This window comes from Drosophila willistoni, unplaced genomic scaffold (assembly GCF_018902025.1).
Source record: "Drosophila willistoni isolate 14030-0811.24 unplaced genomic scaffold, UCI_dwil_1.1 Seg169, whole genome shotgun sequence".
Classification (NCBI taxonomy): Eukaryota; Metazoa; Arthropoda; class Insecta; order Diptera; family Drosophilidae; genus Drosophila; species Drosophila willistoni.
The window spans coordinates 6,064,783-6,083,799 of record NW_025814128.1 but is presented as its reverse complement, the minus strand read 5'-3'; the positions used below and the strand labels follow the sequence as shown (position 1 = coordinate 6,083,799).

The following is a 19,017-nucleotide window of genomic DNA, read 5'->3' as shown; positions in this document are numbered from 1 at the left end:
GCGACCTATGCCTTGCTGGACGAGGGAGCCGCTTGCTCTTTGATTGAAGAAACTCTGGCAGAAGAGTTAGGACTAGATGGCCCGGCCGAAGAACTGTGCTTAAAGTGGACCAGTCAAGTCACTCAAACGGAAAGCGCGTCCAAGTATGTGAGTGTCGGAGTGTCGTCGATACCCAAGGTGCGACGTGATTTGAACTCAAGAGTTTGCGCACGGTACGTAAACTAGACTTGCCTACGCAAACAGTTACCGACGAACTGGTAACCTCGAGAAACCATCTACAGTATTTACCAAATCTAAGTTACTGTAACGTAAAAGCAAGCTTAATTATTGGTCTGGATAATTTGAAAGTTTGTGTGCTTTTGGAGATACGGGAGTCCGAAGGAGACGACGTGGTCGCGGCGCGCTGTACATTGGTTCGCTGGTTCGCTAGATCGCTGGTCTGTGTATGGCCGGCAAAGAGACGCCGCTCCAGCGTCCTCACACATATTGCACATATGTGAGTGCAATGAAGCGAGCAGCATGCGCGCTTTGGATGCGTCAATGAAAGAATACTTTGCTATGGAGTCCTCGGGAACACGTGTGCCAAGCAAGCCATTAAGATCGAAAGACGACGAGCACGCGTTGCAGATTATGGAGGCGACCACAAGTTATTGCCCGATTGACAAACGTTGGCAAACTGGACTGTTATGGAGGTTTGACAAAGTAGATCTACCAGATTCATATTCAATGGCCATGAGGCGTCTTCAGGCGTTTCACCAAGTAAGAGTCCGCCCAGAGGCTCAGAAGTTTCTATGGCGCAGTGGATATTCGGCTAAAGCGGCAGAAACGTACGTGATGCAGGTTATGACATTCGGGGCTTCCTGCTCGCCGGCCTTAGCTAATTTCATAAAGAATCGCAACGCAGAGCGGTTCAGAAAAGCATCCCCAAGAGCTGTTGCGGCCATTTGTAGACAACACGTTTGTCGACGACTGGCTCGAGTCCTCAAACACCGAAGACGAGATGACGGAGTTGGCCATGGAGGTGCAGAGAATTTACTTGGAGGGTGGATTCAACATGAGGCGCTGCAAATTCTGCGAGCATAGTGAGAGCGCTCAAGAACCAGGAAGAAGACGTGCCTAGGGAGGTGGGATTCCTTAAAAAAACGCAAGATAAGGTTTTAGGCATGTGGTGGCTGCCCGTGATAGATCAACTTACGTATGTAGTCAAGCTGGATTTGCTAGAAAGAACATCGAAAGACTATCAAACCAATAGAACTGCGTTAAGTGTGGGGATGTCAATTTTTGATCCACTTGGATTGCTTGGCTTTTTCACTGTTCGTGCTAAAATTATTTTGCAGAATATCTGGCGAGCAGGAACGGATTGGGAGGAGTCTCTTCTAGATTAGGACCAAGAAGACTGGAAAGTTTGGGTGAAGCTGTTACCCAAAATCAACGAAGTGAGGATTTCATGGTGCATGCCGAAGGTTTGTTATGCAAGACGAGTACAACTTCACACGTTTGTGGACGCCAGCATCAACGCTTATGCAGCGCTTGTGTCCCTGCGAGCAGAAGTGGATGGAATAGTCCACTGTTCGCTGGTAGCGTCTAAGACACGAGTGGCCCCCTTAAAGCCAGTCTCAATACCACGGATGGAACTGATGGCTGCCAGAACTCTCAGTAACAGTCAGCGTATTTTGACGTACTATCTCGGCGATGGGTGCCCACCCAGCATAACGTTGTAGACGATGGCACGAAATGGACAAAGATGCCAGAAATGACCGGGAGTTCAAGATGGTTTGTTGGCCCGAGATTCTTGTATGAACAAGAGACACAATGGCCTAGCATGGAGCAGAGCCCGAGCAAGACGAGTGAAAGTATCTTGCACCACGAGGAGAAAGTCAAAAGGAAATCTAGTTTGGCTTGCATCACACCTGATCCGGAACGATTCGGAACGTTGGAAAAGCTACGGGCGGTACAAAAGCGAATTCTAAACTTTTTGAAAGTCATATGTAAGAGGCCTTACGAACAACAACTGAGGAACATTTTGGCTATAAACCCCGATGTGGAAACCGATGCAGTTTTTATTCGTGCATGCCAAGAATAGGAGTTTCCAGAAGAGGTCAGATGCTTAAACCAAGGACATGGCATAACAATTAGGAAAAGTAAGCTATTTAAGTGTATCCTTACCTGGACGAGTTAGGAGTGCTACGCATCAAAAGACGAATCGACAGAATTGATCGACAAAGATGGGCGATTTACCAAAGGAGAGGTTATCGCCGCACATACAACCATTCACATTTACTGGAGTGGAGTGTTCGGCCCATTTGAAGTCTCAGTGGGCCGCAGGCACGAGAAGAGATGGGGCGTGTTATTCACATGCCTTTCGACACGAGCGGTACACCTAGAAATTACTGCATCACGGTCAACTGACTCATTTTTCGGCGTATTGAAGGCGTTTGTAGCCAGAAGGGGTGCCGCGCTGCATACTATCGAACAATGGTACAAATTTTAGAGGAGCCAGCCGCGTATTGAAGGAGCACATAGAACGGATATCAACTTCAGCTGTGGTCCAACAGTTTCCAACGTTGGAGTTCAAGTTTAACCCTCCAGGTTCACCGCACATGGGCGGCGTTTGGGAGCGACCCGTACGTTCAACTAAATCTATACTTTCAGAAATACTGCCAAGGGCTGGCCTGAAGGAAGAGGTGTTGAGAGGAGCGTTTGCTGACGTGGAGCAAATTTTGAATTCAAGGTCTCTGACCTATGTGCCTTTAGAAAGCGCCGAATCGGAAGCATTAACGCCGAACCATTTTCAAAAAGGCAGTTCTAGTGGCCTACGTGAGAGCGGTTCCCTGGAACAGACTGGTCTGCAATTCGCAAAAGGGTATCGTGTTGCCAGCCAAATTGCCGACCGTTTCTGGAAGAGGTGGCTAAGATAATATCTACCTACAATCACAAGGCGCACGAAATGGTACCAACCGCAGCTCAAGCCGATAGCAGTAGGTGACGTGGTGATAATTATAGACGATGCCTCTAAACGTAATATGTGGCCAAAGGGAAGAGTGATCGACGTTCGTCGTGGAAAAGACGGACAGGTGCGAAGCGCAGTCGTTCGCACAGTAGATGGACTTGTTACGCGACTAACAGTAAAGCAGGCCGTTCTGAATTTGGAGAATAATCCACCGCACGAAGACGCTAGTGAATTACGTGGTGGCGAATGTTGCGGTGCAGGCTTAATTGCCGCCCCGCGCCAGTAGAAAGGCTTACCCAAATCGCACCTGGTTTTTATTCTCTCTCATTCGAAGACGAACAGTTAGAATTTACTTTGTCTTTGCTTGCACTGGCGACTGAGGTGCAACCCCCAATGTGTGAACCAGACTGGCGCACTGGAGACGGTAAAAACATTCACATAATGAACGCATTTATGAATTAGAGAATTAAGAGAAGAGTAGAAAAACTTCACTGCACAATCTATATCGTAGCACTGAAATAGAAATGACCAATCAAAAGAGAAAATAAGGCTATTAAGAAAATTGAAATTTGTTTTACGAAAACATCTACGACGAGAATTTGCGATATTATTAAATGAATTAGTAACGGAATTGTAAGAAATAGTAACTTCAATGTTAGGGTGATAAGGATCTTCAGGTTTTACTAGGGGCTGTATTCGGCATACAGCACTAACAGTGGGATCAGAGACAAAAACAAGATCAAGGATTCTTTTAGAAGAGTTAAGGAAAGAATTCAACTGATATAGCGGACATTCAAGTAGGCTATCAAGAAAAACATGTTGAGATGAAGGAATTAAGAAAGATAGATTATCATCAACAAGCCAAGAAATATTAGGCAAGTTAAAATCAACTAAAACTATAAGAAAATCACGATCTTTAAGACGACTTGAAAATAGTTCGTAAAGCAACAGCTTGATGCATGTAGATCATGATATCAGAAGCTGGAGGAATATATGAACAAGAGATATATAAGCTAAAGTTAGAACATGTAACTTCGACGCAAATAAACTCAACACCTAAGGGGAGATCAATCGGCACAACACTTGAATACAGTTTCGAGTTGACAGCAATGAGTACTCCACCGCCACGGCGACCAACATGATCAAGCTTACAAGAAATAAAGCTATTAGAAAGAATTTCATTATCCAAAACAGAGAAGTTGAGCCAAGTTTCAGAGAAATCTAATATGTCAGCCGAAAAGGTTTGGCTATCACAGAACAGTTTCGAGAGCTTGGTAAGAAGTCCTCTTACATTTTGATATTTTATGCAAAAACTAGACGTTATTAGTTTTTTGAAGCAGAAGATAAATTAGGAAGGTGGACAGGCAACGGACTGGAGCGCCTCTTGGGCGCAAACAACCATAGCTGAGAAATATTCATTTGGTACTGTAATTTTAAAAGAGGAGATTTCGCGAGGCCTAGAAAACTTTAACTTTTGAATTAAAACCTTAGCAGGGCATATATTACCAATGTAAGCTGCCACAGACGACTCAGAAGTATCAGGAGCAAGCCTAGAGATAAATAATTGTTTGCGATGAGGCACTACAGTTAGTGGAGGCGAAGGAGCATTGGGATCCGCAAGTGATTGAGAGCCAGCATGATCCTGTGATTGATCAGAGTTCCCGTGAGGGATAGATTGAGGTACACCAGGGCTTGTAATGGGTACTTCAATCTGAAAAGAAGAGCATAAATAGGGACAAGAAGATGGTGTAGGCGAAAGTAAAATGGGAGACGATGTAATAAAGAGTGCTGCCGACTGCTTGCGAGGCAACTCAAGGGTACATTTCTTGGGCGACTTCTCAGAAGGTGGAACAAACTTGAATTGTGACAATAAATGTACGCTAGAGTCACACTCGTTAGACAGCTGTTTGGCCAGTTTGTTTAAAGAAAGAAACTTTAAACGAAGATCCCCATACATACGGATAAAATCAAGCTGCTGGCTGGCACAAGATGGGCAAGTCCAGCGCATTAAGCCAAGCTCAGGCTTAGACACAGGCAAACCAGAAAATTTGTCGTAGTCGTGAATAAGATTATCGCAGAGCCAACAAGATATTGCTCTATACTGATCAGCAAAACGATCAGAATGCTTGCAAGTAGGAAGACAACAAGCCATTGAAAACCCAAAAGAAACACAAGGCAAAATATAAAAAAAAAATAAAAAAATATGTATATAAGAATGTATAACAAAAATTTAAATACACAGCAGAAAGATAATTATCGATAAAAAATCAATAATTACAAATAAAACAAAGAGGCGGCTAGAGTGCACAGCACAAAAAAAAAGTGCAAGAACAGAACAAAGAACAAATCGCGTTAACGTAAAATATCAACTGTACCCTATAAATAAAGTTGATCAGGAAAATAGTTTTATAATCTTAGTAGTAAAGATATGTGTAACAATTAATTTTTTTTAAAACCACATCGAACCTTGACGATTTCTCATTTGGTGCATTATTAGGGGAGACATTATGCTTTATCCATCTGGTGTATAAGGTGAAATTGAAACTAAGCTGCATGTCGGAATAGGCGTAAGTTTTTCATCTGTTACGTGTGTTTGGTTAAATTTGCCTATTAAGTCATGATGATTTAAATTATGTGTTTCCTTACTGTAAAGGTGAAAGGATGATTTTGTTTCGGCCGAAAAACACTGTGAAGTTAGGTCTAAATTATCGCTTTCTATTTCAGACATTTGAATAGCAGTGGGCCAGTCAAGACACGGAGTTAGCAAGCGAGGAAAGTTAGAAATATAAACAATAATTTCTAGTGCATTTGGTCGCTTATCGGCTTCTTGGGTCCAGCAGGCTTTTAAAAGACCCTTAAGTTGCGGTTTGACTCCTATTGGTATTTGCAATGTATTTCCGCTTTTAACATAATCAAGCACTTCATTATTGGTTAACCCTTGGTATGGATAAGACCCAAATGAAATAACTTCAAATAGGACTACTCCAAAAGACCAGATATCGGAGGAAGGTGTAAACAAGCCCGAAGTAAGTGTCTCAGGAGGCATCCAACGTACCGGAAAAAGTTTTCGAACGCCCTTACGATTAAACCGATAATAATCGCTTTCATATGTTGGCCGTGCCATTCCGAAGTCTCCAATTTTTACAACTCGCTGGGCATTAACTAGGCAATTTCTACAAGCGATATCACGATGGACATACTTCTTTTTAGCAAGGTATGCCAAGCCTTGGGCTATATCCATTGAATACATGGTAAGGCGCTTTGCCGATATATCAGACTCATCCGTAGTTTTTTCATTAACCATATTTCTACGAGCCAAAAGGTATGTTTTCAAGTCCCCATATAACATGAACTCCATTATTGTATATATTGGCTGACTCTGCACACAGACGGCCAAGAATTTTATGATCTTCTTATGGTTGAATTTTTTCATCGCTTCCGCCACTGACAAAAAATCTAAACGCTTTTCGGTTTGACCGGACTTCAGTGTTTGTACAGCAACTGCTGTCCATGCTCCTGGCGACAGCTGAGCTTCTCCGCCATAAACCATACCAAATGCTCCTACACCCAATCGTCGATTAATTACTACAGATCCGAGATCCGAAAATATAGCACTCGATACTGCTCCAGGCTGGAAACCCACGAAAACATATTGGCCCTTAACCTGCTTGACAACAGCACGCACTCCAGGCGCCTAAAAAGATGCCACCCTCCTGATCTGCAGTTCCGATCGGAGCCGGACTGGTGATTCGACGCTGAAGGCCCGATGCAGCTGCAAGTCCTAATCGTTTAAATAATTTTCTGATATTAATGTAAGTGCTAAAAGTGTTCAATTTAAATATATCCCAATGTATTCAATGTAACTCTTGACAAACAATTTAACTTTGCTGTACACAGTCATGTTATATTCACCATTCCTCACATTTGCTTATTGTTCCATTAGGATAGATTGCAAATAAATAAACAATATGTATTATACTAAATCTTCACTCGGAACGTCATTCTAATCATCCCATACAACAACCCTACCTGGCACATCATTCTCCCTACAATTATGGCCAACCCCCGCACCCCGACCGTTCATATTACAGAAAGATTCAATAGACGCACTTTACCAGAAACGTAAATTTTAAATCTTTGTATTACGAATTTAGAATTCACCGCCGGGGACCACGTTCCGGAGTGGAGGCAGTCTAATATTGGAGACAGAACTAATAACATCAGTGAATAAAGTAACTATTTTAACGTTAAATTCTGTGTTGTGAATTAGTTAAAGCAAGAACCTTGAATTCCAAGAGTCGGATCCTTTGTTACCACAAGGAAAAACATGGTAAGACAAAAATGTTCGACATGAGAACTCATAACTTATATGCTGAGAGAGGCGTATACAAACCAAAGCAAAAGCTTACTGCAATATGCAAATGAAAAGAAATGATGAAAAATAAAATATTTTTCGTACTAAAACACCCAACAACAAAAACTTGTGACAAGCGCGAAGATATTGGCCGCGAGGGCTGTCAAAAGAGAAAAGAAAAGAATTTTGTGTATTGTACCGTTGCAAAAAGGGTATATTAACATTGGTCAGAAAAGTGCAACCCATAGACGAGTTCATATAGCCATGCCTGTCCATCCGTCCGTCTGGAACGACGCAAACTTCTTCTTTACCGTTACAGCATGTAGGCTCATATATACTGTACAGTTTATATATGTCGGATTAATCCAAATCGGATCACTATATCATATAGCTCCCATACAAATGGCAAAGTTGCGAGCTGGCAGTTGACGGCAAAAATAGGATTAGGTTAGGTAGGCCCGGTGTCCCACATTTCTAAAGCGGCAAACCTTTCTTTAATTCCCACTAAATAGAAATCTCGACCTGTTTCTTCCTGCCCGTAAATCTCGAATATGGGCGTTCCTCTTCTAAAAACGTTTTTTCGTCACTTTGCTCAATCGCTCGACAAAAAAAGTAATAATGAACAGAGAATGCCAGATTAAAAGGCTATAATTTATATTTTAATAAGAAATAATAATATGGAAAATAAAATGTTGATTTGATATATTAATATTGCGTTAACGTAAAATATCAACTGTACCCTACAAATAAAGTTGATCAGGAAAATAGTTTGATAATTTTAGTGGTAAACATATGTATAACAATTAAATTTTTTTTAAAATTACATCGAACCTTGACGATTTCTCATTTCTGCATTATGAGGGGGGACATTATGCTATATCCATCTGGTGTAATAGGTGAAATTGAATCTGAGCTGCATGTCGGAATAGGCGTAAGTTTTTCATCTGTTACGTGTGTTTGGTTAAATTTGCCTATTAAGTCATGATGAATTAAATTATCCTTACTATAAAGGTGAAAGGATGATTTTGTTTCGGCCGAAGAACTCTGTGAAATTAGGTCTAAATTGTCGCTTTCTATTTCAGACATTTGAATAGCAGTAGGCCAGTCAAGACACGGAGTTAGCAAGCGAGGAAAGTTAGAAATATAATCAATAATTTCTAGTGCATTTGGTCGCTTATCGGCTTCTTGGGTCCAGCAGGCTTTTAAAAGACCCTTAAGTTGCGGTTTGACTCCTATTGGTATTTGCAATGTATTTCCGCTTTTAACATAATCAAGCACTTCATTATTGGTTAACCCTTGGTATGGATAAGACCCAAATGAAATAACTTCAAATAGGACTACTCCAAAAGACCAGATATCGGAGGAAGGTGTAAACAAGCCCGAAGTAAGTGTCTCAGGAGGCATCCAACGTACCGGAAAAAGTTTTCGAACGCCCTTACGATTAAACCGATAATAATCGCTTTCATATGTTGGCCGTGCCATTCCGAAGTCTCCAATTTTTACAACTCGCTGGGCATTAACTAGGCAATTTCTACAAGCGATATCACGATGGACATACTTCTTTTTAGCAAGGTATGCCAAGCCTTGGGCTATATCCATTGAATACATGGTAAGGCGCTTTGCCGATATATCAGACTCATCCGTAGTTTTTTCATTAACCATATTTCTACGAGCCAAAAGGTATGTTTTCAAGTCCCCATATAACATGAACTCCATTATTGTATATATTGGCTGACTCTGCACACAGACGGCCAAGAATTTTATGATCTTCTTATGGTTGAATTTTTTCATCGCTTCCGCCACTGACAAAAAATCTAAACGCTTTTCGGTTTGACCGGACTTCAGTGTTTGTACAGCAACTGCTGTCCATGCTCCTGGCGACAGCTGAGCTTCTCCGCCATAAACCATACCAAATGCTCCTACACCCAATCGTCGATTAATTACTACAGATCCGAGATCCGAAAATATAGCACTCGATACTGCTCCAGGCTGGAAACCCACGAAAACATATTGGCCCTTAACCTGCTTGACAACAGCACGCACTCCAGGCGCCTAAAAAGATGCCACCCTCCTGATCTGCAGTTCCGATCGGAGCCGGACTGGTGATTCGACGCTGAAGGCCCGATGCAGCTGCAAGTCCTAATCGTTTAAATAATTTTCTGATATTAATGTAAGTGCTAAAAATGTTCAATTTAAATATATCCCAATGTATTCAATGTAACTCTTGACAAACAATTTAACTTTGCTGTACACAGTCATGTTATATTCACCATTCCTCACATTTGCTTATTGTTCCATTAGGATAGATTGCAAATAAATAAACAATATGTATTATACTAAATCTTCACTCGGAACGTCATTCTAATCATCCCATACAACAACCCTACCTGGCACATCATTCTCCCTACAATTATGGCCAACCCCCGCACCCCGACCGTTCATATTACAGAAAGATTCAATAGACGCACTTTACCAGAAACGTAAATTTTAAATCTTTGTATTACGAATTTAGAATTCACCGCCGGGGACCACGTTCCGGAGTGGAGGCAGTCTAATATTGGAGACAGAACTAATAACATCAGTGAATAAAGTAACTATTTTAACGTTAAATTCTGTGTTGTGAATTAGTTAAAGCAAGAACCTTGAATTCCAAGAGTCGGATCCTTTGTTACCACAAGGAAAAACATGGTAAGACAAAAATGTCCGACATGAGAACTCATAACTTATATGCTGAGAGAGGCGTATACAAACCAAAGCAAAAGCTTACTGCAATATGCAAATGAAAAGAAATGATGAAAAATAAAATATTTTTCGTACTAAAACACCCAACAACAAAAACTTGTGACAAGCGCGAAGATATTGGCCGCGAGGGCTGTCAAAAGAGAAAAGAAAAGAATTTTGTGTATTGTACCGTTGCAAAAAGGGTATATTAACATTGGTCAGAAAAGTGCAACCCATAGACGAGTTCATATAGCCATGCCTGTCCATCCGTCCGTCTGGAACGACGCAAACTTCTTCTTTACCGTTACAGCATGTAGGCTCATATATACTGTACAGTTTATATATGTCGGATTAATCCAAATCGGATCACTATATCATATAGCTCCCATACAAATGGCAAAGTTGCGAGCTGGCAGTTGACGGCAAAAATAGGATTAGGTTAGGTAGGCCCGGTGTCCCACATTTCTAAAGCGGCAAACCTTTCTTTAATTCCCACTAAATAGAAATCTCGACCTGTTTCTTCCTGCCCGTAAATCTCGAATATGGGCGTTCCTCTTCTAAAAACGTTTTTTCGTCACTTTGCTCAATCGCTCGACAAAAAAAGTAATAATGAACAGAGAATGCCAGATTAAAAGGCTATAATTTATATTTTAATAAGAAATAATAATATGGAAAATAAAATGTTGATTTGATATATTAATATTGCGTTAACGTAAAATATCAACTGTACCCTACAAATAAAGTTGATCAGGAAAATAGTTTGATAATTTTAGTGGTAAACATATGTATAACAATTAAATTTTTTTTAAAATTACATCGAACCTTGACGATTTCTCATTTCTGCATTATGAGGGGGGACATTATGCTATATCCATCTGGTGTAATAGGTGAAATTGAATCTGAGCTGCATGTCGGAATAGGCGTAAGTTTTTCATCTGTTACGTGTGTTTGGTTAAATTTGCCTATTAAGTCATGATGAATTAAATTATCCTTACTATAAAGGTGAAAGGATGATTTTGTTTCGGCCGAAAAACACTGTGAAGTTAGGTCTAAATTATCGCTTTCTATTTCAGACATTTGAATAGCAGTGGGCCAGTCAAGACACGGAGTTAGCAAGCGAGGAAAGTTAGAAATATAAACAATAATTTCTAGTGCATTTGGTCGCTTATCGGCTTCTTGGGTCCAGCAGGCTTTTAAAAGACCCTTAAGTTGCGGTTTGACTCCTATTGGTATTTGCAATGTATTTCCGCTTTTAACATAATCAAGCACTTCATTATTGGTTAACCCTTGGTATGGATAAGACCCAAATGAAATAACTTCAAATAGGACTACCCCAAAAGACCATATATCGGAGGAAGGTATAAACAAGCCCGAAGTAAGTGTCTCAGGAGGCATCCAACGTACCGGAAAAAGTTTTCGAACGCCCTTACGATTAAACCGATAATAATCGCTTTCATATGTTGGCCGTGCCATTCCGAAGTCTCCAATTTTTACAACTCGCTGGGCATTAACTAGGCAATTTCTACAAGCGATATCACGATGGACATACTTCTTTTTAGCAAGGTATGCCAAGCCTTGGGCTATATCCATTGAATACATGGTAAGGCGCTTTGCCGATATATCAGACTCATCCGTAGTTTTTTCATTAACCATATTTCTACGAGCCAAAAGGTATGTTTTCAAGTCCCCATATAACATGAACTCCATTATTGTATATATTGGCTGACTCTGCACACAGACGGCCAAGAATTTTATGATCTTCTTATGGTTGAATTTTTTCATCGCTTCCGCCACTGACAAAAAATCTAAACGCTTTTCGGTTTGACCGGACTTCAGTGTTTGTACAGCAACTGCTGTCCATGCTCCTGGCGACAGCTGAGCTTCTCCGCCATAAACCATACCAAATGCTCCTACACCCAATCGTCGATTAATTACTACAGATCCGAGATCCGAAAATATAGCACTCGATACTGCTCCAGGCTGGAAACCCACGAAAACATATTGGCCCTTAACCTGCTTGACAACAGCACGCACTCCAGGCGCCTAAAAAGATGCCACCCTCCTGATCTGCAGTTCCGATCGGAGCCGGACTGGTGATTCGACGCTGAAGGCCCGATGCAGCTGCAAGTCCTAATCGTTTAAATAATTTTCTGATATTAATGTAAGTGCTAAAAATGTTCAATTTAAATATATCCCAATGTATTCAATGTAACTCTTGACAAACAATTTAACTTTGCTGTACACAGTCATGTTATATTCACCATTCCTCACATTTGCTTATTGTTCCATTAGGATAGATTGCAAATAAATAAACAATATGTATTATACTAAATCTTCACTCGGAACGTCATTCTAATCATCCCATACAACAACCCTACCTGGCACATCATTCTCCCTACAATTATGGCCAACCCCCGCACCCCGACCGTTCATATTACAGAAAGATTCAATAGACGCACTTTACCAGAAACGTAAATTTTAAATCTTTGTATTACGAATTTAGAATTCACCGCCGGGGACCACGTTCCGGAGTGGAGGCAGTCTAATATTGGAGACAGAACTAATAACATCAGTGAATAAAGTAACTATTTTAACGTTAAATTCTGTGTTGTGAATTAGTTAAAGCAAGAACCTTGAATTCCAAGAGTCGGATCCTTTGTTACCACAAGGAAAAACATGGTAAGACAAAAATGTCCGACATGAGAACTCATAACTTATATGCTGAGAGAGGCGTATACAAACCAAAGCAAAAGCTTACTGCAATATGCAAATGAAAAGAAATGATGAAAAATAAAATATTTTTCGTACTAAAACACCCAACAACAAAAACTTGTGACAAGCGCGAAGATATTGGCCGCGAGGGCTGTCAAAAGAGAAAAGAAAAGAATTTTGTGTATTGTACCGTTGCAAAAAGGGTATATTAACATTGGTCAGAAAAGTGCAACCCATAGACGAGTTCATATAGCCATGCCTGTCCATCCGTCCGTCTGGAACGACGCAAACTTCTTCTTTACCGTTACAGCATGTAGGCTCATATATACTGTACAGTTTATATATGTCGGATTAATCCAAATCGGATCACTATATCATATAGCTCCCATACAAATGGCAAAGTTGCGAGCTGGCAGTTGACGGCAAAAATAGGATTAGGTTAGGTAGGCCCGGTGTCCCACATTTCTAAAGCGGCAAACCTTTCTTTAATTCCCACTAAATAGAAATCTCGACCTGTTTCTTCCTGCCCGTAAATCTCGAATATGGGCGTTCCTCTTCTAAAAACGTTTTTTCGTCACTTTGCTCAATCGCTCGACAAAAAAAGTAATAATGAACAGAGAATGCCAGATTAAAAGGCTATAATTTATATTTTAATAAGAAATAATAATATGGAAAATAAAATGTTGATTTGATATATTAATATTGCGTTAACGTAAAATATCAACTGTACCCTACAAATAAAGTTGATCAGGAAAATAGTTTGATAATTTTAGTGGTAAACATATGTATAACAATTAAATTTTTTTTAAAATTACATCGAACCTTGACGATTTCTCATTTCTGCATTATGAGGGGGGACATTATGCTATATCCATCTGGTGTAATAGGTGAAATTGAATCTGAGCTGCATGTCGGAATAGGCGTAAGTTTTTCATCTGTTACGTGTGTTTGGTTAAATTTGCCTATTAAGTCATGATGAATTAAATTATCCTTACTATAAAGGTGAAAGGATGATTTTGTTTCGGCCGAAGAACTCTGTGAAATTAGGTCTAAATTGTCGCTTTCTATTTCAGACATTTGAATAGCAGTAGGCCAGTCAAGACACGGAGTTAGCAAGCGAGGAAAGTTAGAAATATAATCAATAATTTCTAGTGCATTTGGTCGCTTATCGGCTTCTTGGGTCCAGCAGGCTTTTAAAAGACCCTTAAGTTGCGGTTTGACTCCTATTGGTATTTGCAATGTATTTCCGCTTTTAACATAATCAAGCACTTCATTATTGGTTAACCCTTGGTATGGATAAGACCCAAATGAAATAACTTCAAATAGGACTACTCCAAAAGACCAGATATCGGAGGAAGGTGTAAACAAGCCCGAAGTAAGTGTCTCAGGAGGCATCCAACGTACCGGAAAAAGTTTTCGAACGCCCTTACGATTAAACCGATAATAATCGCTTTCATATGTTGGCCGTGCCATTCCGAAGTCTCCAATTTTTACAACTCGCTGGGCATTAACTAGGCAATTTCTACAAGCGATATCACGATGGACATACTTCTTTTTAGCAAGGTATGCCAAGCCTTGGGCTATATCCATTGAATACATGGTAAGGCGCTTTGCCGATATATCAGACTCATCCGTAGTTTTTTCATTAACCATATTTCTACGAGCCAAAAGGTATGTTTTCAAGTCCCCATATAACATGAACTCCATTATTGTATATATTGGCTCACTCTGCACACAGACGGCCAAGAGTTTTATGATATTCTTATGGTTGAATTTTTTCATCGCTTCCGCCTCTGACAAAAAATCTAAACGATCTTCCACGGTTTGACCGGACTTCAGTGTTTTTACAGCAACTGCCGTCCATGCTCCTGGCGACAGCTGAGCTTCTCCGCCATAAACCATACCAAATGCTCCTTCACCCAATCGTCGATTAATTACTACATTCTCCTTTGCTATTTCCCACTTGTCTAATGTATTATGTTTGCTGCGCGACGGCGACAGCAGGTCAATGCCGAACATTTTCATTATCTGAGCAGAATACTGTACTTTTCGATTGTATCGATGTTTCCAAAAAAGGAATGAAAGTAAAGATATGAGAGAAATAAAAAAGAAACATGTACTTATAGCAACTATCGCAGCAGATGTTTCGCACTGAATTTGAAAAGCACGTGCCAAAAACGAAAAATTGCAGTCATACGTCCCGTCCTCAGGAATATGGTTATTACTCCAAAATATTTTAGAGTGATTTACAGTTAATAGCCAGTTATGAACGTAAATATCTGTTTCTTTACTTTCTGCTCTAGGTTTGAAACTGCCAACAACAGAGTAGTTCTTATTCTGCCACTGTAAAATGTCTATGCCGATGATTCGGGTGCCAGCAAACTCGCCATGGCTAAAGCTGACTTTTCCAGATAAACCCTCGAATTCAGTTTCCCGAATAAGCTGGGCAAAGAGCTTAGTAACATAACTAGTTCGTAAACTATTAACAGCTTGCTTGTTTTTTTGTAAAAGTTTGTGGGCAGCGAGGGCATAGGTCCATACAGCGTCATATGTATATCCAGCGTAATTTGAAACGAATCCGTCATTTGATTTATACGTGTCAATCCAGGTTCCAATGAATTGGCCATCTTGCATCTGACTTTTACGGTCGCCGAACGGAACATGCCTTACACTAAAATGACCGTCGATAGCCTGAAGAAAAACTAGTATGTTAAGTGTCACAACACTTGACTATAAATCTATTTACATTGTGAAACTCTGAAGCAGTACAGCTAATATTAACGGATCCTCTCCAAGTGGTCAAGTCACTCAACACCCATGAAGGGAAAAACCAAACATAATCGTGTTTTTGAGTCATCTGAAAATATTGCAATTAATTAGATTTCTTTTATGTCAATTATTACTTACTTTTAATTTTGCAGCTTCGCATATTGCCATGGCAGCGTTATGACCATAAATATTTGCAAATATTATTCTAGCTTGTGCTTTCTTTAACTTATGCAAGTGCTGAAAGAAGAAATTATTAAAATTGTGACACTTAGTTATGTTGTTAGCTTTAACAACCAACCTCTCTCATTTCGATAGCTGTTGCGACAGTGTTACATTTTCGATCTAAAATCAAAGTTAGATTATGATTTTTCATTTTACTTTCCATATAAAAGGTATATTCCATAGTTGTGTGATCCTCTACCGTTAAAGCAGCAACACGATTCCAGCCAAAAACTTTCATAATTTCCAGATATGCATCAATAAACAACCAATCAGTACCAATTGTACGGAAAAAGTAGGGATAAGCTTCTCGATCAAATATGGCAGCACTCTCTGCTGAATAAGATATAACCATCATATTCATATGTTTGGAAATCGCAGCTATTGGTTGGACAGTCTCACTACAAGCAGGTCCAAGAACACCCAGAACATTTGGTTGATTGTAATAGTGTATAAATTCTTTTAATACCATATCGGACTTGCATGCTCCATCGTTTATCCAAATACCTAACTTATATCCTGGCAGTATAGTAAGATTATTGTTTATAGCAGTAATTGCCATTTGCGCAGCTTTTTCAATGTTTTTGTATCTTTGACTTGTAACATTCAATGGAAATATACCACCTACATATAATGTTACAAAGTCGTTTATTATCCAATTGCGGTACACATCTTTATGTTTTATTAACCAATTACATGCAACTTCGTTATACAAGTCTTCTTTAGTTCTCTTTATTTTTGGTTGAAAATTAAGTCCTTGCTGTATTTCTGTTAGATCTTGGTCAGATATATAAAACATACGCAGAGCATGAATAAGCTGTTTATCATAGTTAAGACTGTTGGAATAAAATTTTAAAATGGGTGTTAACTCATATTTACAGTTCGCACTCTCCAAAGAATTATAATCTTCACATAGTGGCATTGTAATTTTTGCAAATTCAACGCTAGGATTAATTAGTTCGGATGGTACCCAATGTAAAACAATGAATCTTTTATTATACAAAGGGTACTTTACTTTATATAGTTGAGTTAACCGTTTTATGGTTTCTTTAAATTTGTAGCCCAGCCAAATAACATTGACAAAACTTTTAGTTTCATTCAGTTGTTCTTCTATAAATACAGAATCTTTTCGATATTCTGCCAGAACTGTAGCACAAATATATTTAGCACAGATGGGATTTTTAAATTGTTCAAAGCTGCAAAATTTGAGAAATAAATATTAATGTGTATCACAGAATATGAAAAATATTTTTAAATGCAGTATAAAAATATCAAAGAAGCGAACTTCGCCAATGCCGAAGTTTCTATACCCTTGCAGTCTTTGGCAATAATTTTTTTACATTTTGAAATTTGTTTCCCTGCAACTCAATTCATCAATACACAAACAAAACATTATTTTTCTTTTTACTAAAATTTTTTTCTTTTCCATCATTCCCTAAGCACAGCACAACACGCATACACTAACAGTTCATTCAGAGTTGTGTCTTTCATACTTTATCTTTCCCGGATAACAAAAAGCCCAAAAAAATGTCATCCCGATAGCTCTTAAGATGGCTGACGCATACGCACCGACGGACGGACGGACGGAAGAACAGACGGACGGACGGACAGACGGGCATTGCTATATCGACTCAGCGTCTCAGGCTGATCAAGAATATATATACTTTATAGGGTCGGAAACGACTCCTTCTGTGCCTTTCAAACATCTGACCAATTTTATATACCCTCTGCAAGGGTATAAGAAATTCTGTTTTTAGCAATATACATAATATGTTTTCACGTTCAAAATACTTTTCCTGCACGTCAATTCATCAATATACAAACAAAATATACAAATGAATACTCTTTTTACTACAACATTTTTTTATTCTTCTCTCATTCACTAAACAAACCACGGCACGCATACACATAGAGTTTATGTAGCGGTGCGTCTGTGTGTGTCTGTGTGGTCTGCTGCTCTGTTCATTTCGACCAATGATGTAGGAGGCAGCTGGCAGCGCTTGAGCACAGCCAATTTATATTGACTGTAACTTGTGTTCTATTTATTCGATATTTTTGTATGATATCCTGACTGAAATTTCGGGATCTGATGTTTTATATCCAAAACTATCACTTTAGTATTTCAATTTTATAGCGATACTGCAACTTCTTCACCTACTTTTCGTATATAACAATATAATATAGTGGCCCGACCAGAGAGACTTTCATACTTGATAAATAGCTCTTAAGAGCTTTGTGGCTTTGGGATGGTAAAACGTAATTTATAATTACACACCTTTCATAAAAACTAAATAACTCTCAAAATATGATAGACGCACAGTTCCATGGAAAGGCACATCGAGTGATTCTTTGTAGCGGATGTCGACGATACTATGCCCAGTACGTTCAAGTAGCTCCTACAACACCAGGATAAAGCCTGTTAGACAAAGCAGATAGCTGCCCACCTCTCACCCGACCGACCGACCGGAGCATCCATATAACGAAACAAACAAATCATAATACTATAGATAGATGTTTTAGGTATAGTAATAAAAGACTCTAAGCATATTACAGGGATAGACGGTTTTAATCAGAGCAGAGGACCCTAAAAGGTTGATGCTTGGCTTTGTTAGAAGAACAACGACTAAAGCTCAAAGGTATAATAGGATGTCTACTCCGTCTACATCGTACCGACAAATTAAACTGAGCCAATAACTCAGGCGAGTCAATATCACCATTTAGGAGCTTGTGCATAAAAATAACACCCATCATAAACCTACGGTTAACTAGGGAAGGAAGGTTGATTAAAAGAAGTCTACTAGGACACGAAATAGCAGGAACTGCTTTTGAACTGACTCAATTCTAGTCTCGTGCGACTCAAATTGAAGTGAACAAATGCAAGATCCATAGTCTAACATAGGACGGACAAGCGAAGTAAAAGGAACTTTTGTTGTTTAAGGATCGTCCAGTTCTTTTGTCTATCATTTAATGAAAGATATGGAAAGAGGAAAAGAGGAAGATTCGACAGACAATATAAACAATTTTAAAATGGATTTATATAACGCATTTGCACAGAACTTGAGTACTCAACCAGTTAGACCATCTGGCCCCGAAGAATACACAACTTTCATCAATCACTGTATTAAAAATACAATAAGACATTTTTAAATGATGAGGATACAGATTTGCTCAATATGTTTGAAGAACAAAAAAGATTGGTGCACAGATACGTTTGGAATTAACAAAATCATAAAATTGGTTAGGGTCAGAAGAAAACTGAAGTTTTCAGCGCTGAAGATAATTCTTATAGCAT

General features: G+C 39.4%; 1 protein-coding gene across 1 annotated transcript in view; it reads right to left on the bottom strand.

Moving 5' to 3' along the window:
• Positions 1-9,321: 9,321 nt before the first annotated feature.
• Positions 9,322-19,017, bottom strand: part of LOC26529006 — a 201,198-nt gene continuing 191,502 nt past the window's right edge. Inside the window, exons 5-10 of the mRNA XM_047012535.1 lie at positions 15,805-16,921; positions 15,645-15,743; positions 15,484-15,594; positions 14,642-15,428; positions 11,753-11,926; positions 9,322-9,434 (exon numbers count right to left, since the gene is read on the bottom strand). Coding sequence (XP_046868491.1) covers positions 9,322-9,434; positions 11,753-11,926; positions 14,642-15,428; positions 15,484-15,594; positions 15,645-15,743; positions 15,805-16,921 — 2,401 coding nt within the window. The remainder of the gene's footprint in view (positions 9,435-11,752; positions 11,927-14,641; positions 15,429-15,483; positions 15,595-15,644; positions 15,744-15,804; positions 16,922-19,017) is intronic.